General features: G+C 59.2%; 1 protein-coding gene and 1 pseudogene across 1 annotated transcript; one reads left to right on the forward strand and one right to left on the reverse strand.

Moving 5' to 3' along the window:
- SLC15A4 (solute carrier family 15 member 4) lies at window positions 1-17457 on the forward strand (the record flags this gene model as incomplete). Its single annotated transcript, XM_006927115.2, is given in 9 exon segments — window positions 1-42; window positions 5538-5833; window positions 8859-9027; window positions 9435-9512; window positions 9944-10112; window positions 14927-14980; window positions 14983-15069; window positions 16009-16167; window positions 17187-17457. Coding segments are annotated over 9 exon segments (1203 nt in total), but the record flags the coding sequence as incomplete, so codon positions are not given.
- Window positions 2574-2692, reverse strand: LOC112478388 (annotated as a pseudogene).
- Window positions 17458-25551: the final 8094 nt, after the last annotated feature.

The following is a 25551-nucleotide window of genomic DNA, read 5'->3' on the forward strand; positions in this document are numbered from 1 at the left end:
GGCGCGCTCAAGGCCAACATCACGCCCTTCGGCGCCGACCAGGTGAGCGCGCGGGGGCGGGGCCGGGGGTCGCAGATGGCCGGAAGCAGTGAGGACAGGCTGTGGTAGGCCCCGGGGACGGGTCCACGGGGCGGGGACACAGATGAATGGCGGGGTTGGGGGCGTTGGCGAGGGACGACGCTGCAAATAGAGGGGCCTCCTTTCCCTAGAGGGGCCGTCCGAGTGGAGGCCCGCAGCTTTCCGGACGGGGGCATCGCAAGTGCAAAGGCCCTGGGGCAGCAGAGGGAGGGGGACCTTGCTGTTGGGGCTACAGTAGCAATCACGTTGCAGTTCGTAAATGTGTCAAATCGCCACTTGTTCCCTGTACACTCACACAAGGTTATGTGTCCAGTGCGCATATTTTTTAAAGCGGAAAGAAAAACGATAGGTAGGCAGGACCCAGGTCCTGTGCGGGCTTGGTAAAGAGTTTGAGGTCCGTTTTGAGTAGAGTAGGAAGCCTTTATGGATTTTCAGCAGGGAGTCATATGATCTGATTTATGCTTGTGAAAGATTCAACCTCCCGTAGCCCACGGGCTTGGCAGCTGCGGCCTGCCGGCCAAATCTGGGCTACTTCCTGTTTTTGGAGCTAAGAATACAAACGGGACTTTGCTTTTTAAATGGTGGGGGGAAAAAAATGAATATTTTGCAACAAGTGAAAATTATATGAAATTCACATTTCAGTCTCCATAAATGACATTTTATTGAGACGTGGCCCTGCCATCCTTGTCTACGCGTGGGCTGTGCTGTGGCTGCTTCCACAACATAGTAGCAGAACTGAGGACTTGTGACAGCTCTCCAAATGTACAATATTTACACCCCCTTCAGAAAAAGTTTACGCACATCTGGTGAGGGACTAGGCTGTATGGGACGTGATGGCAGGATACCAGGTAGGAGCCTGTGACCCCAGCCAGATGAGAGAGAGAGGCTTGGACGGGAGCGGAGGCGGATGTGCCGTGAAGCAGGTGGATTTGGGGTAAGTTATGCAGGTAGCGTGGGTAGGAGTTGCTGATGGTCACAGGGAGGATGATGCCTTGGTTTTCATGCTAGGTACCATTATGGTTACAGACACGTGCTGGGGGCTGACAACACAAGGCCCTCTGCTGAGCACTTTGCCCGCCGCCTGCCCTCTGCCGGGACCGAGGAGGTAGAGGCTTGAAAAAGTACATCATTTGCTCAAAGTGACACAACCAGTACGCGACCCTGCCCTTTGAGCTGAGGTTTAACCATACCTGTGTGACACTACCCGTTACAGTAAGGTGACACCTTGTAATGACGTTGGAATAACAGTTGTCTAGCGTACCAAATTCTTCATTCTCTGCACCATGGAACGTGCGCGTCACACTTGACCTCGTTTGAACCTCACACGAATCTTGTCACACCCATTCTCGAGATGGAGAAACAGGCACAGAGACTTGCCGTCGTCCTGTCGGTCGTGAGCGGTCAAGCCAGGGGCCGATTCCAGCTCCGATTTCTTAATCTGTGCTTCACCTGTTGCACCAGGACGAGCTGGACACGTGCATTCTGTGAGAATGCAGCCAGCACAGAGTTGGGTCTCAAGGCCGGCCTCGTGGCTTTGGCCTTGGGGTGCCATCACTCACGGGCACAGCTGGGGTATAGCTGGGGGCACAGCAGGAGGCACAGCTGGTCTGCATCTCTAAAGGCCAGCCACGTGACAGGCATGAAACAGTGTTTGTCTCCTGCCCCCCGCTGTGCTGACAGAGCCCGCTAAGCCTCCCGACAATGTATATACTGTAACTGTCCCTGTTTTATGAGAAACAGGCTTAGAGGGTTTGACCCTCCCAGGGCCACACAGCAAGCCACTGGGGAGCTGGGTTTGGACCTAGGCAGTCTGACTTAAACATTTGTGCTTTCCAGTAGACGACAGACGAGAAACTCATGGAAATTCTCAAAAGAACAATTGGTCCGGTAGAGGTTATCTAGAATGCATGACCATATGCTCTGTTTTGATGCGTAATTAAGTGTAGGCATTAAAAAGAAATGTTTTTTTCTGCAAGACAGCTGGCCTCATCTCTTCCAGTGTGACGCTAGCATGAGAAACGGGACCACCCCACATTCCAGAAGGTTCGGCTTGACAGCCGGATGCAGTGTGTCCCCTGTGATCAGATCCCGGATTTTTTTAAGGCACTCTTTGGGGGACAGTTGGGATAATTCGATTGTCGACTTATGAGATACAGTTGTGTTGACGTTAGGTTTTTCCAGTGTGATGATGGTGTCATGGCCACGTAGAAAATGGTCTTATTTTTAGGAGATTCGTGATGAAATCTTTGGAGCAAAATATGATGCTGCTGCAACTTATTTGTAAATAGGGCAGCCTAAGAGAGCGTTTCTTTTTATGGAAAAGTGCCAAGGACCTGAGAGGGTGATAGAAGTGTCCTTCTCGCTAGTCTTCCAATCTCTCTGTCAGTTCAAAGTGTTTTTTTGTTTGTTGTTTTTTTAAGGCGAGGCAGCCCTTGGTTGACCTCACAGATTGCAAGGACCTTGTCAGCTTACAATCCCTTATGTTTTATTTTTTACGCTTACAGCACCTGGTCTTCCTAAGTGGTCTCCCATCCAAGTACTCACCAGGCCCAACCCTGCTTAGCTTCCGAGGTCAGACAGGATCGGGCTTGTTCAGGGTGGCGTGGCCGTAGGCTCATAGTGTTTTTAAGTTGACAGTGAAGGAGGTGTCCGTCAGCTGACGTGTGGATGAGGCAAAGCGGTGGACCCGTGTCATGACGGGCACCTAGCCGTGGGAAGGCGGGACGCGAGGCACACGGTGGTGTGGAGGAGTGTGACACAGGGCACTGAGCAAGATGCCAGCGCCGAAGGCCACACGGCGGTGCAGAGGGCACTGAGCAAGATGCCAGCGCCGAAGGCCACAGGGTGCGTTCCTGCCGACACCAGCTCTCCAGAATAGGCCATACGGATGATCTGTGGGCCAGTCTCGGTGGGGGAACGGGGAGCCGCCGCACAGGGCACCTGGTGTCTCGTTGGTGTGGGTGGCGGTGACGGTCCGTGTGGATGGAGGCGATGCTTACATGACTGAATAGCCCGAGAAGCACCGGGCGTGCGCTGCAGAGGGTGGGCTCTCTAGTGTGTGAATGACATCTTGTTAACACGCAAGTAGAAGGGAAAAGTCAGTGCTGTGTGCCAGGTGCTGGCCGCCGTCCCCGGGGCGCTGGCCGCGTGGGGAGGGGCGTGAAGCCCGTCGGGCTGTTGTTCTTCAGGCCAGATCCTTTGTCATTTCCTGGCCCTTCTCATCTGTATTATGCGGTCGGCCGCCCTTCTTATCTGTATTATGCGGTCAGCCACTCACGTCCTTGTCCCCACTGTCAGGCCTCCAGGAAGCACTCTGAGTGGGAGGTGACCGGATCGGTGGGGGCCTGGGCTCGCCTATGGGAGCTGAGCGCAGGGCTCCGCGGCGGAGGGTCCGGGTGTCAGTTCTGCCAGCCCGTGTGTCCCCAGGGAGATGCCTTCTCAAAGGTCATGCTCATTCTTCAGGGATGAATTGAGGATTTGAAACATTGGCCTGATAGAAGAAAAACTTGTTACCAATAAGGAGGAAATGATACTTTTTTTTTCTAGAGAAACACTGTACTCTCGTGCATTTTAAAGAACTTTCCAGAGAAGCTGCTTTTGGCCCCGCCCTCTGCGATTCTGGTCTTTCTGCTGACTTCTCTGAACCGGTTACAATGGCCTCTCTGGAGCAGTCACATGGAAAGCGTGTTTACCCTGGGCGTGGGGCGGGGGCAATGACGTGATGTGACTAGTATGAAGTGACAGCTCTGGCTTGCCAGCCCAGGGCGCTGAGGCATGTGACTTGCAGTTTGTAGGAGCCAGCTTCCCATTTGTTACCAAGGAATTATTGGCATGTGGTTATTTAGGGCCTTGAGTAACCGGCTCAGGCTCCGAAGTGACTTCTGGTGAATGACGCTTAGAGGTTTGAGGAGGTTGGTGGGCAGGTCGCCCGGGGGCGAGGCCCAGTGCAGCCCTGAGCCAGGGCCGGGCCGCACGCACCGGGGATGACCTTTCCGTGCTTCGTTTCGAGGTGCATCTGAGACTGCTGGGTGGCGTGTGTGGTCACCGAGTCCACGGAGAGGCCCCGCTCCACGTCCTTCAGCTGGTGCATGAACTAAGTCAGCATTAATTTTAGATTTGTGCTTCCCGGCCCCCTTCCCTTTTCAGCGCCCCCAGCCCCCTTTGTGACTCGTTTCTATGACTTCGGTTTTATTTCCTCTGTAGTTGTCCTGCTCACAGCTTTTCCGTTCTCCGGCCCGTCTCCAGGACAGCATGGCTGTCGGACTCCGACCGAGTGACATTTAAATGCGTTGCGTCCCGTGAAGAACTGTCTGTCTGAGAAGTAGAAGCAGCTCCCCACGCAGCCCAGAGCCCAGCCAGCCTTTGGTCCAGGGCCTCCGCTCAGTCCCCTGCGGGCGGGGGACAAGTGTGGCTCCCCCGACAGTGTGTAGTTACGTAAAACTGAGATTTGGAGTTTGGGGTGGTGGTTGCCATATAATTACTTCAAGCACATCGTATCCAGCATCGTGAAACATAGAGGTTAAAGCCGTGTGTCGGGTGACGCGGCTGCTTACGAGGTGCTTTCCTGTGTCGTCATTGGCGGTGTGGCTCCTTAGGACCCTCGCTCGCCGCTTGGCAGAGGCGTTGGCTCACTGGAGCAGCCGTTGTCCTGCGTTTCAGAAGCGGCTGTGTGGGGACGAGGCAGCGCGAGGTCCCGGGACAGCAGACCCGACTGTGTGGGGGCCAGGACCAGCCTGGGTTTATGAAATGGGACTGGCCGTGTGGAGCGTGTCTCATGGTGTTTGTGCAGGTGCAACCGCCCGGGGGAGGGGAACTGCAGGGTGCCTGCACCCCGTGGGCCGTCGCCCGCAGGGCTCCTAGTGAGCAGGCCACCTTGCAGAGGGCCTGCACCCACAACCGCCTGTCCCCTGGGAGCTCGTGTGTGTCCAGGTTCCGGGAGTGGGGCTTTCTCAGGGTTCCAGGGACCCCGTCCTGTCACAGCATGACTCAAACCCACTGATGGCCTTCAGATGCCAAAACAGCACGTGGCCTTGGCTTTGGTCTGTCATTCCCTCCATGCTCTGTGGGGCTGTAATGCTCGGAGGTTGATTAAAATGCAGGGTCCTGGGCCTGGCCGCCGCAGGGGGAGGCGGTAGGTGGACGTGGGCCCGTGGCCCTGCCTTTTTAAGGGACATCCAGGCATTTCTCAAGCAGGCGGCTCACAGACAATATTCTGAGACCCTCTCCAGGATTTGCTGGACTTAAGCCTGAGAGAAACAGCACCCAGCTGGGTAGGAATTGGGAGCATAGGGTGCTTCCTGGTCAGGGTCCCGCTGGAGGGGTCTGAACGTTCGCATTGTGCCACGTTGCCTGAAAGCGGCGAGGACAGCCGTGGTGACACACGTGCCCAAGTCGTTTCACGTGTGAAAACGCCTCGTTCCCGCCCTCGAGGGTCATCAGGCCTTTGCCCACCATTCCAGGTGAGGGACCGGGGCGCAGAGGCCACGAGGAGGTTCTTTAACTGGTTCTACTGGAGCATCAACCTGGGGGCGATCGTCTCGCTGGGCGGCATCGCCTACGTCCAGCAGAACGTGAGCTTCGTGCCCGGCTACGCCATCCCCACGGTCTGCATCGGCCTCGCCTTCCTCATCTTCCTCTGCGGCCAGAGCGTCTTCGTCACCAAGCCCCCCGACGGCAGCGCCTTCACCGATGTGTTCAAGATACTGGCATATTCGTGCCGCCCCCAGAAGCGAAGCGGGGACCACGGTCGCAGCGGGTGAGTGTGGAACCCCGTCCGTCCCGCTCGGTGCGGCGGGCCAGCTCCGTCCCTGTCGCTAAACCAGCTGCTTCCGTCTCGTGTGCTCGCTGCGTGCAGGGCGCCGGGCTGAGAGGTCGGGGCGGCTCAGGTCAGCACGGGCAGGCGGGTGGCGCCCGACTCGCTCACACTCGGTGTGCGGCTCCACGGGGCTGTCCTGTGCGCTCCGGCGCAGGTGGCCGCTCTGCCAGCGTAGTTGGTGGAGACGGGAGGGCAGGGGGCAGGGGGCAGGCTGCGTACGCGCCCCGATCCTCTTCCTGTCTCAGAAAGCGCTGACATCATTCGAGCCAGGACCCGGCAGCTGCGCGCCGTGGCGCCTCTGCTCCGTGGACAGCGAGCTGCCGCCTCGCGCTCTGGGCCCCGCAGCCTGGGGACGGGATGGCACAGGCCCCGCTGCCCAGCAGTGGCGTCGGCCGCTCTGGCAGACGCACGTGAGGCAGGGTTGTGAGGTGCGGGCAGGACAGCGCCATCGCCCCATTTGCGTGGACTTCCCGGCTTTAGCAGTGACAGTCCTGTGAACTGGGGTTTCAAAGCCCAAAGTCCCGCATCCGGGGAAGTCCCATGGCCCCAGGCAGAGCGTCACGGACGGTCAGTCACGCTGGAGGCAGAGCCGCAGAGCCAGGTTCAGAACTCAGCCCGAGAAGAAACCTCAGAATTCGTTTCTTGTTTACACTGAAGTATAATTTACCTCTAGTAAAACACATCCCTCTGGCTGCACAGTTCTGGAAAGTGTGACAGATCTGTCCACGATGCCACCACAGGGCGCTCAGGGTCTGGACTGTGTCTATCACCCCAGGCAGCCCCTGGGACCGGTTTGGCCCACCCTGTGGGGATCCTGTCAGTCGAGGCGGCATTTGGGGCTTGAGGAAGTGGGTGGTCCAGAGAATGCCCCAGCTGATCTCTCGTCAGGCAAAAGGTCAGGCCTCTGTGACCTTGGGCGGGTCAGGGACCTCGCAGAGCCTGCACGTCCTTTCTGTGCAGTGGAAAGGGTCTCACATCTCCAGATGTCATGAGGCCCAGGGAAGCTGATGTGTGCGGAGCCCCCAGCCAGACGCCTGGCCCCTGATCACAGCCTGGGTGTCTGACCGTGGCGAGGACGCTGCTCCTCAGACGGCCGACTCGGGCCGAGGGGCGGACGGTAGCGCCCGCCTTCCCCATGCACGGCCCCCGCACGCGGCCCGCGGCGTTTCTCCCTGGTGTGGGCTTCTCCGCGTTTCAAGATGAGTTAGTGCTGACTTTGAATGGGCCACCCAGTCGGTGCAGACCAGAGCGGAAGTGGCTCTGAACCTTTTTCAGATAGGGACCTGTGAGCGGGAGTCTCAGGACTGAGAGCGGGCGACCCTCTTCCCGGGCAGCCGCTGGGGCGCTCCGGGGAGCAGGCCGGGGGCAGCTGCGTCCCATCGTCTCCGTGCTGCTTGTCTGTGTCCCGTGTCATGTGTGACCGTGGCTCCATGTTGGACCCCTGTGTGTTGCAGAGTGATACACTAACAACACGTATGAGCCAGGCAGAGTTTTAGATGCATATTGACCTAGCAGTTTTAAAATATTTTAATGAAACAGAGCAAAAGTAACGTCACCAAGAGCCTGTGTGAATAGTTCTTTGTGAGTGAACAATTTGTTATTTGACATTTAAAAGTGTTCACAAAAGCAGACGTGCAATGTGACGTAACAGCTGCTGATGGTATTTGTATGAGATATACGGGACTTTAAATTCACTTTTGGCCCCCCAAAAATTGAAACATGAATGTTTTCACATGAAAGTATTCATAAGACCTTTGGAATTTAGAGTTTCACTTGGAGTGTATTTTTCTGATTGTTTTCTCCTAATTGATGAAGCTGCGTTAGGATATGGATAGTATTTTTTATTTTGTCGAGTATTCCCAGCATCCAGTTAAAATGGGACCCGGTGCTCAGTAAATCCAGTAAATATTCGTTGAATTGAATCTAGTTTTTCTGTCCAAAATCTGGCTGAATTGTTAAGTTTTCAGTTTTCCGGTTTTCTCTCCTCTGGAGGTTCGGACTAAAAACATCAACATTGCAAGACAAAAGTGATTTAAAATGGTGGTAACTCAGCTAAATGGGGCACCAGTTTACAGACTGGACAGCAGACAGCTGCCTCTCGTATCTGAGTCCCAGGTTGGAACCGATCTTAATAATTGATGATCTACTGGGATCTCTGGCTTTGGAGAGTAGTGTGCAAATTATAAAGCCACATTTTTTTCTGTTTTACCCCTGAGGACCTGGGAGCCACGCGCTGGGCCTGGGCACTTAGAAGCCATGACACCGGCCCAGAGTCTTCGAGCCTGGGCTGTAGGAGCTGGGACCCCAAGGACCCAGTACCTGGGAGGGTGGTGCCCGGGGGCGGGAGCAGCAGGCCTCAGGCGCTCAGCCAGCATCCGGCCCCAGCTCTGGCTGTGTCACCTCGTGACAGTGACACGCCTTCCCCTCTCTGTGCAGGCAGCTAGCCTACAGGGTGTGGCCTTGCTATCAGGTCATCATCCTTATCTGAGCACTGTCCCTCCCCTCTCAGCTCTTCTGAGGTCAGGAGGTGACAGCCGCCTGCCAGAACAAAGCCACCTCAGTCACAGCAGTGACCGCCTTTTAAACGTACCCGTGCATCGATGTGACTGGCTGTGCAGCGGTGACACTTGATAAATCCCCCAAGCAAACAGCCACGCAGAGAGTAGTGTTCCTCCCAGTGAGCGCCGGCCTCGTGTGGCACTGCAGGCCACCACGGGGCCACCACGGGGCAGGCTGGCCACACTGCTCCTGCGGTGGCCTGGCAGGCCCTTCTGTTGGCTGTCCCAGCGTCTGCCGTGTTCGGGGGTGGCTCGGTCGCTCTGGTGTGTGCAGTTAGCAGGCGACAGGGACGTTTAAGCAAATTCAGGACAGCAAGCTGCTTTCCTGCTTCCAGACTTAATTTGTGACCAAATGATTGATTTCCGGGGGTGGAAGAAAACTAATTCCTTCATTTTGTTTCCCAAAGTGAAGGCAATGGACCCTCTCAGCACCCTTCTAAACACAGTCTGTTTGGTTCATGTAAGATGTCTCACGGAGGGCCGTTCGCGGAGGACACGGTGGAGGACGTGAGCGCGCTGGTCAAGACCATCCCCGTGTTCTTGGCTTTGATCCCTTACTGGACAGTGTATTTCCAAGTGAGTGGCGACAGGTGGGCCCCACCTCCTGTCCCGCCTTTGGCCGTCCCTGGAGTCCAGAGGGCTCCGTGGTTTCTTTCCACAAATCCCTCGGCTCCTGGAGTCCTGTTTTTAGTCACGGGTTCATTTTGCTGATTTAAGTGTTTTGAAATTTTTTTCAACGAAGCCGGGAGTGGGTGTGCCGCTGTTTGCCCGGGCCCCACGTTTGTTTCTCATTTGGGTAAATCTTACTTCTTTTTCAAAGTCGATCTCCAGACGCATTTACGACGGTCAAATGATGGACTTGTCCTTTCTCGCACCGAGCCTGTGCGCATCGGTCACGGGGGGTGGGGGTGGTGTGCGCTTCGGTCATGCAGGGGTTGAAGGGCAGGCTGTTCACGGCTAACAACACCGCCTTTTACTCCCAGATGCAGACCACGTACGTTTTACAGAGTCTTCATTTGAGGATTCCAGAAATTTCCAGCATTACAACCAGGCATCATACGGTGAGAACAATTGCAGTGACCTGAACATTGTCCCTCGGGGCTTACGTGGCAGGTGGGTCCCTTGTACCCATCATGACTAGCTCCTCAGTGGTAGCGCTTAGCACGAGCTGAAAGCATTCCGCAGAGGTGGGATTTTACGTTAGAGACTATTTTCCATCAGTTGGGTTATTCACTAGATTAAGTTGACTCATGTCAATGGAACTTTAGTAAATATTTTTTTCTGATCTTCCCTTTAAAGCACAGGTAGACAAATGCAAACCCATTTAGAAATAACAATCTGGTCTCAGTTCCGTCCCTGGAAGCAGACACGTCTCCCAGGCGGTTCTGCTGTGTAGACATGAGCTTCGAGTGGGGTGTCCCATCCGATGGTAGGCGTCACCCGGGCCGTGCTGTTGGAAGTAAGCAGGTGTCCTGTGCGTCTGCCCTTCCAGTTCCCGGCCGCCTGGCTGACCATGTTCGACGCGGTGCTCATCCTCCTGCTGATCCCCCTGAAGGACAAGCTGGTGGACCCCGTGCTGCGGCGGCACGGGCTGCTGCCGTCTTCCCTGAAGAGGATCGCCGTGGGCATGTTCTTCGTGATGTGCTCCGCCTTCGCGGCAGGTAGGGTGCCACCACCCCCTCCCCGCCCCCTGTCCCCGGACTGTGAAGGGGACCAGGGCAGACGGTTTTACCCCTGGGTGCAGCTCGCCCTCCCTTCTCACGGTGTGCCGCTCAGGGCTCTGTGCGGGCTGGTCATCGTTCTTCTGGGACTGTCACTGGGTGAATGCTCCAGAGGGTGACCTGGATCGAGTCAGAGGAGGCTCGTCCTCGCCCTGCTGATTGAGATGTCACAGCTGCTGATGGCCGCGTAGACGGCTTTCCCTGAATCACAGGTGTAGCTCTCAGACGCGCCTCCACCGCTAGGGTTCTGAGTGGCGGGTCCGTCCCTCGGCCGCCGTGTGCCCCGAGCCCTTTGCACACGTATGTGCAATTCTGCGAGCGTGTTCTGGGAGGAAGGCTTCATCAGCTCCCATCTCCTAAGAGAAAGGTCATGAACTCTCACCTCAGTGTGGCGTCGCCGAGGGGAGTCGCCGGATGGGACGAGGGGCGGCTGGCCTCAGCACTGGGACTTCCTCCCGAACACTCAAGAGTCAGCGAACCGTAGAGTAGCTTCATTTTACAACAAGAAAGAAGAAGCTGAAGTTCCTTACTGGACCTGGCTCAGGAGCCGGTGTCCAGCCCTGTGGGGAGGGCGCGCGACGCCCCCCAGCCCCCAGCCAGCCTGCACCCCGCCCGCCACGCAGGCACCGTTAGGGTACTTCATAGGGTGGGAGAAACGCGTCCCAGGCTTAAGACACCTGTATCCGAGACCAGAAAGCTGTGGAGGACAGTCGGGTTTTCTCTTGATGGACGACGACGTGAGGTCGTGCTGGGGTGGGGTTCGGCCATGTGCTCTGTCACCCCGCTTCCCTCCAGCCCCGTGGCTCCCGGCCGGGGACACAGCGGCCCTGGCTACAGGCGTGTCGGGGGTGGCGGCGTCGCGATGGTGTCCGTCTGTCCGTCTTCTCCCTGAGCGCCCCCGGGGCTCTCCTGCGCCCTGGCAGCCCCGCTTCCCGGACTGGGGAGCCCTCCGCACCACGACGGTGCCGGCCACATGCCGACACCTCCCGGAGGGACAGGCGCCCTGCTGGGGTTCCCCGGGGGTCCGGGCTCTGGCTCCTTGGACCCTGCCTTCGTCTCAGCTTCCTGGGGGCCGGGTCATCTCTGGGCACCCTGCGAAGCATGAGGGCGTCCGGTGGTGTCTGCGCTGCGTGCGCGTGGGGGACAGCCGCACACCTGTGCCCGGCGAAGGCCCCGCGGTCCCGCCGTGAGAAATGCAGGGAGACGCCTGGCGGTGACTCCGCTCGGGCCCCGCCCGGTGCTGCCGGCCCACGCGGGCCATGGTGATCGGAGCTGGTCACCGCATGGCTCCGAAACACCAGCACCTCAGTCGATGACTTAGCAATGGAAAACACCGGCCGTGCTTGTTTTTAGAAGCTGCCTTTGCTCAGTGGCCGAGTGTTAGGAAGGCATTTACTGTCCCTGATTCGAGGAGTTGAAGTGTCTCACGACTCGACTCGGCAGTTTATGAAGTGACCCCTGTTCCAGGCACTCGCGTCCGGCTCTCGTACTGCTTAACTGGACCGTGAGCGACCTTTGAATAAAGACCCGGACCCATCACGCAAACCAGAATTTCAATAGAAAAGGAACTGCTTTGCCTCATAACTCATTATCTTCACTCATAATAACTTTACCTTTTAACGTGCTACTTTCACCCCTGATAAATCAACATGCTCACGTGGTATCACACCTGCTGGTGATAATTCTGCCTTTAAAGTTTCTCAGATGAGACTCGACCAGGTCCAAAGGGTTTCTTAAGCCTGCTTAAGAAAAAAAGAAGAAATTTTGTTAACTTGTTAGATTTCGTTTTTCCCTTCAAAAAATCGCACGTGTTCGTTAGTTCCTGACGTAGCAGATGCTCCCTGAAAACCTCAGCGACAGGGAGCAGGTGAAGCCTGTGACTCCCAGGGGCGCTCACCGTGGGGTGACGTGCGTCTGTCCGATCTCGTCTGTGTGTCTGCGCATGCACAGACCTTCTGTCTTTTTGCACAAGCGCAGTCCTAGAAGGTGAGCCGATGGGAGCCCGGGAAAGAGGACTCTGTAAGTGTGAGGAGACCGCGAGGCACGGCCAAAGCCACCGCGCTGCGGAGGAGGAGGACGCCCTGGAGGACACGCGGGCCGTCAGGCAGACGCCGACACTCAGCCTGCGTCCCGGGCAGTGGAGAAACCGACGCCGTGTGATGCAGACGGGGTCCCCGTCACCCGCCTTACGTCACACGTGTCCCTCCGTGTCGCACCCCTCTGCTGCCCTCACTGTGGCGCGTCCACGCTCTTTTCGCCACTGACTTCTCAGCCCTGGACACGCCATCACCACGTCCTTTCGTGGCCTTCGACATGGGAGACAGAATGACCATCCGGTGCTGGTGCCAGCGTGGGCCTGGGTGTCCTGGAAGCTGAGGCGGGGCGTCTGGTTTCACAGCCCTCATGAGAACAGTAAGATCCCCTGGTCTACAGCGGGTCGTAAAGACGAGTGTCACTGAAAACATAGAGATGGGGGGCTGGAGTCATCCGCCCACCACCAGCGACGCCATCACGTGTTCCTGGAGCGTTTTCTGCTCCAGCTAAATGACTCCTTTAAAAACAATGGAGCTTCTCCCGTGCGTGCCTTTCCCGTGACAGCCGTAAGTGTAAATAGCGGCGTCTCCCGGTTACGTGGTCCTGCGTTTTTGGACGCGCGCTCGCTCTCGGAAGCCGCCCGCCCTCGCTCGCACCGTACGCCGTGCTTCTCCAGCGGGACTCGCGGGACGTTGCCGTCTTCGCCTGGAGACCCCGTGAGCCCGAGTCCGCCCTCCGGTGACATTCGCTGACGTCGTCAGTGTCTCGGTTTTGTGGAGATTTTCTTTTCTCTCGAATCACTGAAGCCCTTTTAAAAAACGTGCCCCAGTAACTCATTTGACTGAGTTTTAAAATCCTGGTGGAGATAAAAATAGTCGTTGACATAAATCTTTGGTTTCCTTCCTCATTTCCAGTTTCACGTGTGTGCGCTTTTTCATTGGACTTGCCAAAATTGTGTCTTTCTATGACCCTTCCAGCTCTCAGATTTATCGATTTGACTGTTTCTGTGTTTTCTAAGTGAAGAATTAAGACATTAACCTTTTCTGTTCACCTTGGGTTTTTGTGATTTTTTCTCATTTCCCAAGTTAAATTCTTCGTTTTCTTCTCCGTGTTCCTTCCTGTTGAGTAGTGAAACCCCGCGTGGCCCGGCCGCCCGGCACTGAGCTTTGTCCAGGTCTCGGGGGCTTCAGCTTACAGTTTCCCTAGTTGTTTCTGAGAACGCGGAGCGGGTCTCATTTCTCTGACCCCCGAGTGAACTCAGGTGACGTTTCCACTCGGCAGCGCTGTGTGGCGCGCGCCTCAGCAGTGACACCGAGTCGCGCCGTCGGGACCGTGGCTCCAGAGCCCCTGCGTGGGTGGCCGAGGCGTCCTTGTGCTGTCAGTCTTAGCCGTCTCCGTGGGGACGGTCCTGAGCTCCAGAGCCCGCGGGTCCAGGACTGGCCGGTCTGGCGGGTGGGGGACACGGGCCCCCGCAAGCGGTGCGGAGTGGCTGGTCGTGTCCCTGGAGCCCAGGGCCCGGGCCGGCCTCGCGTCTCCTGTTCACAGCCCCCGCCCCAAACGGCCGCATTTTGTCTAAAGGGGGCGCCCTCCTAGCTCCTCACTGCTTCTAGCAAGCGGCGTCTCACTTATGAAAGCCTGTGGCTCGTGCCTCCTCTGGGGACCACATGGGTCATCCTGGGGACACGGCCGTCTGGCTGCGGCCACGTGGAACTGCCCAGACCTGGACTGGGGCCCGGACACCATCAGTTTCTCCAGCTCCATGTCCTCGTCCCCCACAGCTGGGCATTTCTTCCCTCTGGGCTCACAGTGGACAGCACAGGAGCCGGTGTGTCCAGGAGGAGGGGCTGCTCGTGAGGACGTGAGCTGAGCCCTCCGGGCCTGGGGCCCCGGTGGTGCCCTGTGCTCGGACGCCCCACTGGTCGTGGTCCCTCTCATACCCTGTCGGCCACGCCCCGGCCCGCCTCACGCCCGGGGCTTCACGGGGTGCTTCCAGCGCCCTTGCCCTCTCCCCGACACCGGGCTTGCTTGCACGGTGCTGGGTCCCCGCGCCTTCGTGCGTACGTTAAACACTGGGGTCTGTTGTTGCGCTTGAACTGTGTTATCAGAACTCTTTACAGACAAAACTCGTTGGCCCCCGTAACCCAATAAGCTCGTCTGACAGACTGTCATTTTTAAACTTGATCGTGACGGTTCATGTTTGGTTTGGTAAAGGGTGCCCGATTCTACACCAGCTCATTTTCCTACGGCTTCCTGTCGGCCTGGCAGGCGAGCCGCAAGACCGTGATCACGGTGCCACCGAGGGCAGAAGGTCTGGCCCTGTCCATAAGGCCGAGGCCACCTGTGGACGAAAACTAGCTTTGCTATTTGCTGTGGTTACTGTGGCGGTGGTAACGCGTCAGTGGGTGCACTTAACCCGTTACCCAGGACGAGTCCTTCCATTGTGAGATCCTTTGTCTTCCCTTACACCCCCTTTAAACAAAACAAGGCGTGTGGGCGAGCGGTCGAGACAGTTGAGGATTAAACATGAGCGTCTGTTCTGTCAACACCAGACGAGACGCGTGTGACGGGCCCTGCGTTCCAGTCGCCCAGTCAGGAGGCCGGACGCTGGGGGAGCCCTTCGAGGGTGTTCTGGCGGGCCGGGCAGGCGGGCCTCGTCGTGACGCGTTTCAGTGTAGCTATGAGCCTGGTCAGAAGCGTCTGCTAACTGCCGTGCATCCTAGGGATCTTGGAGAGCAAAAGGCTGGACCTCGTCAAGGTGAAGACCATCAACCAGACGTGTACTTCGCTGCTGACCTGCCCGTGTGGTGGCAGGTCCCACAGTACGTGCTGATCGGCATCAGCGAGATATTCGCCAGCATCGCAGGTGAGGGGCAGGGCACAGGGGCCCGGGGCGGGTCTCGTCACCCTGACAAAAGCCTGATGTTTCCTTACGCATCAGGAGATGCGTGTGGGAGACAAAAAGCTAGGGCTTGTGTGCTTCTTGGTGGCAGTTGTGGTTCAGAATCCGAAGGGCTAAGTAAACAGTGACGCTGGCTGAGGCCCCTCGTGGTCTCGAACAGCTTCCCCAGATCATCGCCCCAATTTCACCCGCCGCCTTCAAGGGGCCATGGGCGCGAGGAGAAGGGAACGCCCACCAGGCGGTCCCTCCCAGCCCTGGCGCTTCCTATGCAGGCTGCAGCCAGGCCGTGGCCGCCCAGCCTGGGGTCAGCGACAGGCGCAGCACGTGGCGCTGGCTCAGACCCAGACGAGGAAGCAGACGCGTTGGCACAGGCCGCCCTTCCCGGTAGCGAGAGCGCTCTGGGGCCAGTGGGTTCTGCACGACCCAGTTCTGGCTGCGGGGAGGGGACAGGCGGAAACGGCCAGGTGGCGAGGGACACAGCAGGCGATGGCCTCCACCCCTGTGACACTCAGGCCCGGCGGGCAGAAGGGCCTGTGCTGTGACGGCGGCAGTCACGCGGGCCTGCCCTTCCCTCAGCCCGCTGCGACCCCCACCTCGCTGTTAGGGAGCCTGAGCTCACAGGTGCCTGCGCCATCGTTTGAAAGTACGTCGCCTTCGAAGTAGCACCTTAGGTCGGGCCCCTGATTCAGTGCGTGTCCTCCGTTTGGTGCTCCCGCTGGTTGACACCGTAGGGGACTGTGCTCCTCAGGCCTCTGTGAAGACCAGCAGTCGCTGCGAGCCGACGCGTCCCACGTCACCTTGCAGTTGGAGAGCAGGGAGCCGCCCCGCCTGCTGCGTGGCGAGGGCCTGCGCGGTGGCTGGGGCGCAGGCTCCCGGCTCACGCGCCTCCCGCCCCTCCCGCAGGGCTGGAGTTCGCCTACGCGGCCGCGCCCCGGTCCATGCAGAGCGCCATCATGGGCCTGTTCTTCTTCTTCTCCGGCCTCGGCTCCTTCGTGGGCTCGGGGCTGCTGGCGCTGGTGTCCATCAAGGCCATCGGGTGGATGAGCAGCCACACGGACTTCGGTAAGGCCGGCGCCCGTCCCTGCAACGGTGACGGTGCTGGGCTGCTGTGGGCTGGCGCGGCCAGTGTGCGCTTGGTGGCGTGCTGTCCCGAGGGTCAGCCTGCTGACACCTGCCCCAGCACGGTTGCCACGGCCATGCCTGGCCGGCAGGTGCCATAGCTCTCGAACGTCTGAGGACAGATGCCTGCGGCTGACGTCGGTCGCAGTGGGCCCCCTCCTCTCCCCTCGTTCTGCAGTGCCCCCCACAGGACCTTTTAAGTTCCTGCAGTGAAAAAGCGTAAGTTGCCCTTTCTAAATAATATCACTCTGCAGCCATCGAAGTGGGGTCTCCCGGCTCATACCAGCCGGTGGCGTCTTGGGCGCGGTCAGAATCACACGCGAAAGATGCTCTCGCGGCTTCCGCGTCTGTGGCCACCTCGGCCGATGCAGCCGCTGACGCTCCTCCCGCCTTCCCGTGTGGCCGTGTCCTGTCCCGCATGGCGTCGGTGAAGCTGCCGAGAACGTCCAGTCAGGACGTGATGTGGGGACGTCAGCTCTGCCCTCGGCCCAACCGTAAACGCACGACGCCCTAAAAGTAGCTGGGGGGACACCGTGCTGTCTGACGTTGGCGTCTGCTGCCGAGAACGCAGAAGGGAGATTGTTTTACTTTCCCCAAATTTTCCGTGCCAAGAAAAACCTTAAAAGATCAACAGCCTCCCCCTGCGGCCAGCTCGTCCGAGGCCGGTGCACGCCCACTGCACAGATCCTTGTCCCTTCAGCCCTCAGCTGGTCCCCGAGCCGCCTGCACGTCCCGGGGATGTGGGTGGGAGTGGGTGTCACCGCCCCTCAGCGGGGAGCCTTGGGAGCGCGCCCTCACCTTATGGGACAGGCGGCGTCCGCGGGGTGGCAGGGTCACTGCAGGGGCCGCGGCCGGCGCCGGCGTGGCGGGACCCCGGCGGCCTCGGCCCCCAGGTGGATGGCTGGTCCCCTTGTTGGCGACACCGGTCGCCGTGCGTGGCTCCCACGCCTTCTCTCTTGCAGGCAACATCAACGGCTGCTACCTGAACTACTACTTCTTCCTGCTGGCCGCCATCCAGGGCGCCACCCTCCTGCTCTTCCTCGTCGTGTCTGTGAAATACGAGCGCCAGCACTGCAGAGCCCGCGGGACGCCCGCCAGCAGGAGGGCCTGACGTGCCGGGCCTGCGGGGCCGGGCCCAGCGGGGCTCACCCCCGTGAACGTCTGGCTCCCCCAGGCCCGCGTGACCCCGGGCTGGTCGCTCCTCCGCCACCCTGAGGGACGAGGCAGCGCCTGACGCGGTTTGTGTGCTGGGCCCTCCTGGAGCCAGCGGAGGTCAGCGCCCGCCCCGCAGCCGGCTCCCTCTGCGACGGAACCCACGGGGGGGGACACAGCCCAGTCTCGCGAGGCGCACAGCGCGGTCGGCATCTTAGCGTTTTGCACAGCTGTTACGATTTCTTCCCCACACACCTCGCGACCCGACCTTTTTTCCTTTTAGATTAATACACATGTGCTTGTGTCGAAGGCGGATTTTTTAAGAGATGAAGGCGGTCAGGGGCTGCAAAGGTTTTACGTAAAGGTCACGTTGCTGGTCTCCTGTGTCAGCCGCGTAGCTTGCCGTTGCCAGGCTCTCTGGCGCAGCGGGGGAGGGGAGGACATTTTCTTGCTGAGAGGAAAAGTCTTTTGAACAGAGTAAATGTAATTAAAAATGCTGGAAAGTATTACACAGGAACCGTAACTGGCTCGTCACCAACCTTTGTGTTATTATTTTACATGTACGCAGGGTTCTGACTTTGTTAAATAAACTGTTCTTTATTTGTCGCCATGCTTCGGCCTGACTGTTACAAAGAGCAGCTCAGCCTGAGGGCTGTGGGCTCGCTGCACCTCCGAGGGGCCGGCCGGCTCCCGTCCGCACCGCACACGGTGGCGACACGCTCAGCCGCACGGCGCAGTACGGACGCGGTCACTCCTCAGTTCCAGGCAGTAAAAAAATGACGGCCTTCAGCACTGCCAGACTGTCCCAGTGGCACAAAGCAGTCCCGAGACCTGACAAGCAAAGCCCATTAAAGAGGAGTGACGAGCCGTGATCCCCTGAGATGGCCCATGCCACCACGTGACCAGCTGCCATCAGAACAGGCTGAATGTCTAACGTCCCCCTTCAGGTCAGGCATTTGAGCTGATACTTTAAAATATTCGTCGTAGCACTTTTTTGGAAGAAATGGCGTATAAAAAGAGCTTCGTGGACCCAGGACGTGAAGTAAATGAAAGGTAATGAAGTGAACAGCCGCGGTGAGCCAGGCTGCCCGCCAGTGCGGGCGCCAGCACCTGCCGCTGGCCAGGCTCCTCGGGGCCCCGCACCCCGCGCCAGTGCACAGGAGACGCGCGGGGCCCTTCGCTCATCCGCAGCCCCTCCCAGGCGGTGCAGGCAGGACGGGGCGCCTGCCCTTTGCCCCACGCGCCTGGTCTTCCGGTGGCTTTGGGACGCAGTGAAAAGGGTCGCAGAGAAGAGGCAGTGGCCGTTCCCGGGCAGCGCCTGACCAGCCCCTCGGCCCCTGGGGGGGAGGAGGGTGGGCCTCGCACCTGCATGACTCCCGCAGCTGCCCCTGACCTCCCTGTTCTTGGCCAAGGCCATAGTCACTGATTTTGAAGGTGGACGACATCTTCCTCCTTGTGGAGCCTCCAACAGACTCACTCACTTCCCCATGGGGCCCAAATCCCCAGGACGGCCCAGGCTCGTCCTGGAGGGCTTTCCCTTGGCCCAGGCACGCGATCGGGCAGAGGTCCTGTGTAGGGTCACAGGCTGCGGGCGGGGGAGGGTGCTGCTTACAGCCTGTGCCTATGTGGGCAGCCGCAGAGAGGGGCTGACCCCTGCTTCCCCTGTCCCCATTCGGAGATTCTCATGACCCCGCGGGGCCCGCACAGACGGGGTGACGTCCCCATCCCAGAAGCTCCTCCCACTGCCACACCGTGGAGGTTCCCTGCTCGCATCTGGACTGGGCGGGACTTCTCGGGCCCACGAGCTCACCTCACCCACCCTGTGCACCGTCCCCTGGTTGCCTGATGACGTCACAGTGATCAGTCTGGAAGGATGTGTCACCCCCGGGGTACCCCTCATTTAAGGGAACACGGTCCCACATATGCAGAGCAGTCGGCCAGCAGCTGAGGCGGAGCGTGGAGGTCGGCCCTGCCCTGGACGTGGTGGCACATGGCCCTGGCTGCTGGACTCTGAGTGGGCCCCGGGCCATGAGCCCTTCCTCCGCTGTCTGTTCATCATGGGTCACAATTCAGAGCAGCACCGAGGTGACCCCTTCATCCCCCGTAAGGTACCCCAAACCTGTGGCTGCCTTCTCGCCGTCTCCACGTGGTAGGGAGAGGCGGGGGGTGGCAGGGGAAAGCTAGCTCTTATAAGGGCATTAAATGCTCTCAAGACCTCAACTGGACCTAGCTACCTCCTTCCTCCCAAAGACCCATCTCCAAATACCACCACGTCGGGGATTGGGGCTTTGACGTGTGAACTCGGGGGAGGCAGACACACATTCAGTGGGACACACCCCGCGAGCACCCTTTTCACACCCTGACCTCCAGAACTGTAGTAAGTGTGGTGTTCTAAGCCTCCAGGACTGCGGTAATCTGCTACCGCAGCAATAGCGAACTGACACAGGCCGGTTAATTAAACATCAAGATGTTTGTTTTTTGAAGATACAGAAATAAGTGACTGTCCCTAACACTGATGTAGCTTCATGCTCGCCCAGCCCTTTAGGTCTGGGAAATAGGGGACCCAGCTCCAGCTCCGCCGTTGACGGGGTGGAGCCGCCCTCCCCACCAGGGCTGAGAGTGGGTGCAACAGGCAAGAGGGGTGCCCCAAACCTCAGTAACCGTGAGATTTTAACGCATTGTCTTACAAGTCAGGATGAATGTGAAAAACCCATGATGAACAAAATATTTTAAACAAAGGCAGGTCTGTGCCTGCCGTGAGACTGATACCCCCACCCCCGCCCCGCGCCGCGCGCGGCCTCGGGCTCGTCCCTCCCAGGCCGTGACGTTCACGGTGCCCGTCGAAGCCCAGCTGATGCATTGAAGCTGCAAAGCGGTGGTTTATCTTCAGCGACAGGGTGCACCAGCAGGCGGCGAGCGTTGCTCCCCTGAGCCAAAGGGACCGGGCACGCTTCGGGGACATCAGAGGGGCCTCCGAGTGGACTTACGTTGCCACTTAAAATGGAAGCTCGATCCAGGCTAGTGAGCCCCAGACGATTCCTTGCTTACTGCTCCCCGGGGCTCAGGTATTCCAGAGACACAAGCCGAAGCACGGGGCTCAGCAGTTTGCTCCCGGCCCGGACACCCCGTTAAGTGCCAACCATCACGACGGGTCGTGATGCCACAGGGAGAGGGAAGTCAGAGGTCACAGATCAGAGGTCACGCCCGCCCGCCCCTCGTATCATTCATTCACTCAGCAAATACCCCTCGTCCGCCTACTGTGTGTAAACTGCTCTGACCTGGGGGATACCGGGGGAGCTGGACAATCAGTAAACACGTGAGCGAACACTGACATTTTGGGGAGTGGGAGGGTTAGGGCACAAACGACGACGGAAGACATTGGCTAGCATGGCCCCTCCCCGCAGTGCACAGTGGGGTGCACAGCTGCACTTCCCAGGGCCACCCCGCGTCCAGCCCTCACAAGCCCGTTAGCTGTCCACATTCCTTGTTCGCTCTGCCATCTAGTGGCTGAAATGTCAGAACTACGGGCTATTAAAAAAAAATGTTCAGGAATTTTTGTAACTGCCTCTGATAGAAAACTTAGGTTGTTTCAGGGTACACAGCAGACACTGAGAGACACACACGTCCTGGACAGAGAATGCTCGGCAGAGTGCCTGCACTCAGCAGTCCTGTCGCGTAAACTTTCGAGGCTGGTGAGGGACTAGACCCCAGCGGTTCCCGCCACGAAACAAGCACTACTTATGTAACCTTATGGCGGCGGCAGTCACGTCGTCGCAAAGGCGAGCATGTAAACCCACGCCCGTGCACCTTCGCCTTCCCAAAGCCACACGTGCACCTTCGACGCACGCAGTGACACAGGTCAACTAAGTTTCAATTACAAATGAATTTCAAAAAGAAAGTTTTGCATAGAGAGGATAAAAACAGTCTGCCAGAAACGTGTGTAGGGAGCCTGGTCCTTCGAGTCATTTTTCTGAAATCTCTTAGGTGTAAAGCCAGCCAAACGATCGGGGACGGCCAGGTGTGTCACTCTCGTCTGTGTCTAGCTTATCACGCTTTGTCACACACAGGACCTCCGTCCCAGCTCAAGCCTCTACGTTTTCCCACGGCTGATGAGACAAAGCCCAGGTGTAGCTCTCTGGCAGAGAGCGGGTTGCGTAATTGCTTTTGTGACTCGGTGAGGGTCCCGGGTGGGTCCTCGCTCAGGAGTCGGCCTGGCTTTGAGAGCACAGCCATCTGCACCTGCATCCTCTGGAGTGTGACCTCAGAGCAGGAGGGGACGGGACTGGAATGGGAGGTGGAGCAGGTCAGAGGTTACCGAGTTGGCTGCTGCCACGCCAGGCGCCTGGCACTGGATTCCACGGGTCTTCCTGGGGGACAGTCCGGCCCTCGGCCCCACCCATCTGTCGAGTGCTGCAGTCATTCCCTGAGGGTTTCTGGGTTCCCAAGGGCGAGTGCTGAGCGGATCCCCAGGCATCCCACCCAGGGGTCAGGAAAACCCCAGGCGGACGCTGGGGGTGCCCTCGCTGTCCAGTGGGGCCAGGCACTGTGAAGTGGGGAGCTGCATCCGAGACACCGGGTGCAGCTAGCCGCAGAGAGTTCCTGGAAGGGCGTCTCGGGGCCTGAGGGGACGCCCCACGTGAAGGAGCAGAGCGCCCAGTTGCAGGCGTGGAGCAGACAGACACCTGCTGCCTGCGGGACACACCTACACCTGGGGAGGACGGACGGGCGTCCCCGGCGTCTTGCATCGGGCACCCTCCCTCATTCAGCACCAGGGTCAGCCCGGAGTGTTTTTAAAAAGTCACCCCCAAGGCCAGTGTCCTGGGGCCACTGTGACGAGTCACTACACACACTGTGGCTTCAACGCGGTGGGCGAGCTCGCCCCTCGCAGTCCCGGAGCAGGGGCAGGCGCCCTCCGCAGGCCGCCTCCCTCTGCCGGTCCCGCGCGGTCCTTCCTGCCTCCTCCGGAGCTGGGCTTGTGGCCAGGTCACTGCCGTCTCCGCCCCCGTCTCCCTGGGCCTCCTTCCGTGTGCCCCGGCGTGTCCTTCTCTGTCTCCCTGGGATTCGAGGTGATGGCCACGCAGGATGATCTCATCTCCGCCCTCGTCTCCATCCGTCTGCAAAGATCCTGTTTCTAGACGAGGTCACATTCGCAGGTGCTGGGGGCCAGCGATGGGACATGTCTTTAGGAGACAATTCAACCACGACACCGAGACTTTTTTACTGGATATTTTCCCTTAAAACAACCCTTCTCTGGTGGCACGGAGCGCTGGCTGGGGGGGCTCACGGGGGCTGTCACACCGCGGCTCTTCCCGTGCCAGCCGAGGGAGCCCGTCCCTTCTCCCTCTGGGCTCGTCCCCTGCGACAATGGGCGCCTGCCTCACAGCGTGGGCGTAGGGGTTGGATGGGGGGCACGTGCACAGGAGGGGTGCTGCTGTCAGCACACAGCTCATTTTAAAAGGAAACGACATCACTGCCTTGAAGCCCCCCTCACACACTGGCGACGACCCGTAATTGTCACATGAAACACCATGAACGCGGGCACACGCGGCCACCTGCCAAGGACAGTGGCCTCAAAAGGCATTGAACTCGCGTGGGAGGCTATTCCGGGGGTTAGTCACGTCTCCCCAGGTGGGCTTGCTTGTGCCAGGACACTATAGCCGGGGGAGGGCCCCCAGGTCCCCCAGCTTCCCCGGGCGGGGAGGTGGCCTTACGCTGAGGCCTCATGCCGAGCTGGCCCGTTGCAGCCTCTACCCACTGACACTCAGACCCCTTCAGCACAAGGCACAGTGTCATGGCCGGGAATCACAGCCAAGTCCTCGTCCCGTGACGCTTTCGCACAGCAAGGGCCACTGTGGATTCTGCCCCCGTGTCTGGTGCCTTACGTAATTCCTGCAGCAGAGACACGGATGAGTCTTGCTAGAGGACGCATTTCACAAGAGTGGAGACTGGGTCTCGGGGCCCAAACGGCCCGGCCGTGGACACGTGGCTCGCAGGAGGCAGTGGCGGGCCGGGGCTCAGGTGCCGACCGGCCAGCCACCTGTGCCCTGCAATCCAGCCGTCCCCCCTCCTTCCCCGCAGCTCCAGCTGTCACTCAGGTGTCAGCCCATGTGCTGCATCCTGATACTTCCAGACTTACATCCTCTGCCACATTCAGACTGACTCCCGAACGTCCTCGAAATTGAGATGTTTCCATTCAAATCAGATTCTTTGGGCCAGTCGCACCTCGGGGCCTGGAAAACGGGTTCAGCTAAAGCGAGAGATGATGGAAGCCGTCGCTCAGGCTTCAAGCGGAACCTCAGCCTTGCCCGGACCGTCCAATGGCTTCCCCTGGTTGGGGTTCTCAACCCTACAGAACCGTCCACGTGTGAGCGCTGGCCTGGACGCGTGTGTGCCAGGTGGGTGCACCAGGCGGGTGCACCAGGTGGATGTGCCAGGTGGGCTGTGACGGCTCGTACCACCCCCTTCCCACCTGGGGGCGAGCAGCCTGAGGTCGGAGTCGGCCGCACGCACGTCCTCACCCCCAGTGCCCGTACCTGTGTCAGGCACAAGTGATCACAGCCGTCGTTGCAGGCCTACTACGCGCCGGACGCTGGTCCAAGCTCTGCGGCGTGTTACCGCCCCACGCCCACGCCACCCCTGTGAGGCAGGCCTTCTCTTCAGATGGAGAAACCGAGGCACCGTGTCACCGCCGCCACTTCCCAGGTAGCATCTCCATGCAGGGCGCGCCCTCCCCATTTCTTCCCGTGTGGGGACAAGGGGAGACGGGTTCCAGCTGTCGCGAGTGCGAAGGGGCGGGGGAGCTCACGGGGTGTCTGTGGGGCGTCCGTTCGCGTCTGTCCGGTGGGGGGGCCTCTGGGTGATTCCGGACCAAAAACTGGCCCGGCAGTTCCCACCCCAGGAAGAGTCTCCCCAAAACCTGACGGTTCAGAGCACCCCATCTTACAGGATTTTTCCCACTCCCAAATCTTTGGTTAAATGACTCTGTTTCTAGGATTAGCTTGGGGACGAGTCTCTCTGAAAAGAGGGTGCAGAAGAGGCAAACCCCGAGTGGCCCAAACTGCGGAAATGCATCGCCTCAGAGCTCCGGAGGCTCCACACCCAAACCAGGCTGTCGGCAGGGTGGCCTCTGGCCCAGGCCTCTCCTCCTGGCCGGCAGACGGCCGTCCCCACCCCGCATCCCGACGTCGTCTGCCGTGTGTGTGGCGCCCGGTTACGACTGCCCCACAAACTACCACGGGGGGTGAAGGTGAAGGTGTCGGCAGGAGCTGGGTCCCTCTGGAGGCCTCATTTAATCTTCCAGCTTCTGGAAGCTGCCGGCGTTCCCTGGTGCCCAGCCCGCACCCCGGTTCCTGCTCCCGTGCGCCTTCCCTCCGACCCCCTGTAAGGACCCTGGAAATCGGATTTACCCCGTAATCCCGGATAACCCGGCAATCACCCTGCAGCGTCCCTTCTGCTACATCAAGTGACACGGTCTCGGGGATCGGGGATTCAGACGTCAAGGTCCGTGGGGACCCGTGTTCAGCTGACCCTGCTCACCCTCCACAGTGACCACACATGTCTCACATCACGCGGCCACAGGGCAGGTGCTTGTCCCCCCGGACGAGAACGCGAGAGGGACCGTGTGTGCTCGGCGAGCCCCGGGGTTTGAGGTCTGCTACAGTACGCAGGGACCTGTCGCGGCGCGAGGACCCCGAGGTGCCACTGTGCATGGCCTTCTCTAGGAAGGGGCCGGAGCTGCATGGCGGGGTACTGGGGACGACAGGTGAGGAACTCGTTGAAACTACAGGTAAACTCTGATGGTGGTCATGGAGGATTTGGGTCAAGTTTCACCCTCTCCCTGAAGGGCGATGGGGCTCAGCTGCGCTCCCGGGTCCACGTGAATCCAACTTGGCACATAGTTTTCTACAAATACCCGAAGTGTCTAAGTCCAGCCCCCACCCTCGGTCCAGGCCCGGCCCAGCGTCCTTGCAGGGAGCAAATGCCCACCCGAGCGAAGAAGGCCCATGTCCCTCCTGTAATAATCACACCTCATTCTGACATCCACTCCCTGAGATCCAGAACGTTCCGCCGCCCTCGCAGAGGAATTCGCAGGTCTGTTTGCTGACGGGTCACCTGGCAGGCCGCCTCTGCCGGGACGTGCGGCTGGGCCCCCGCCCCCTAATCCTTTCCCCCCCC

The sequence above is a fragment of the Pteropus alecto genome, unplaced genomic scaffold (genome assembly GCF_000325575.1).
Source record: "Pteropus alecto unplaced genomic scaffold, ASM32557v1 scaffold213, whole genome shotgun sequence".
NCBI classification, from domain to species: Eukaryota; Metazoa; Chordata; class Mammalia; order Chiroptera; family Pteropodidae; genus Pteropus; species Pteropus alecto.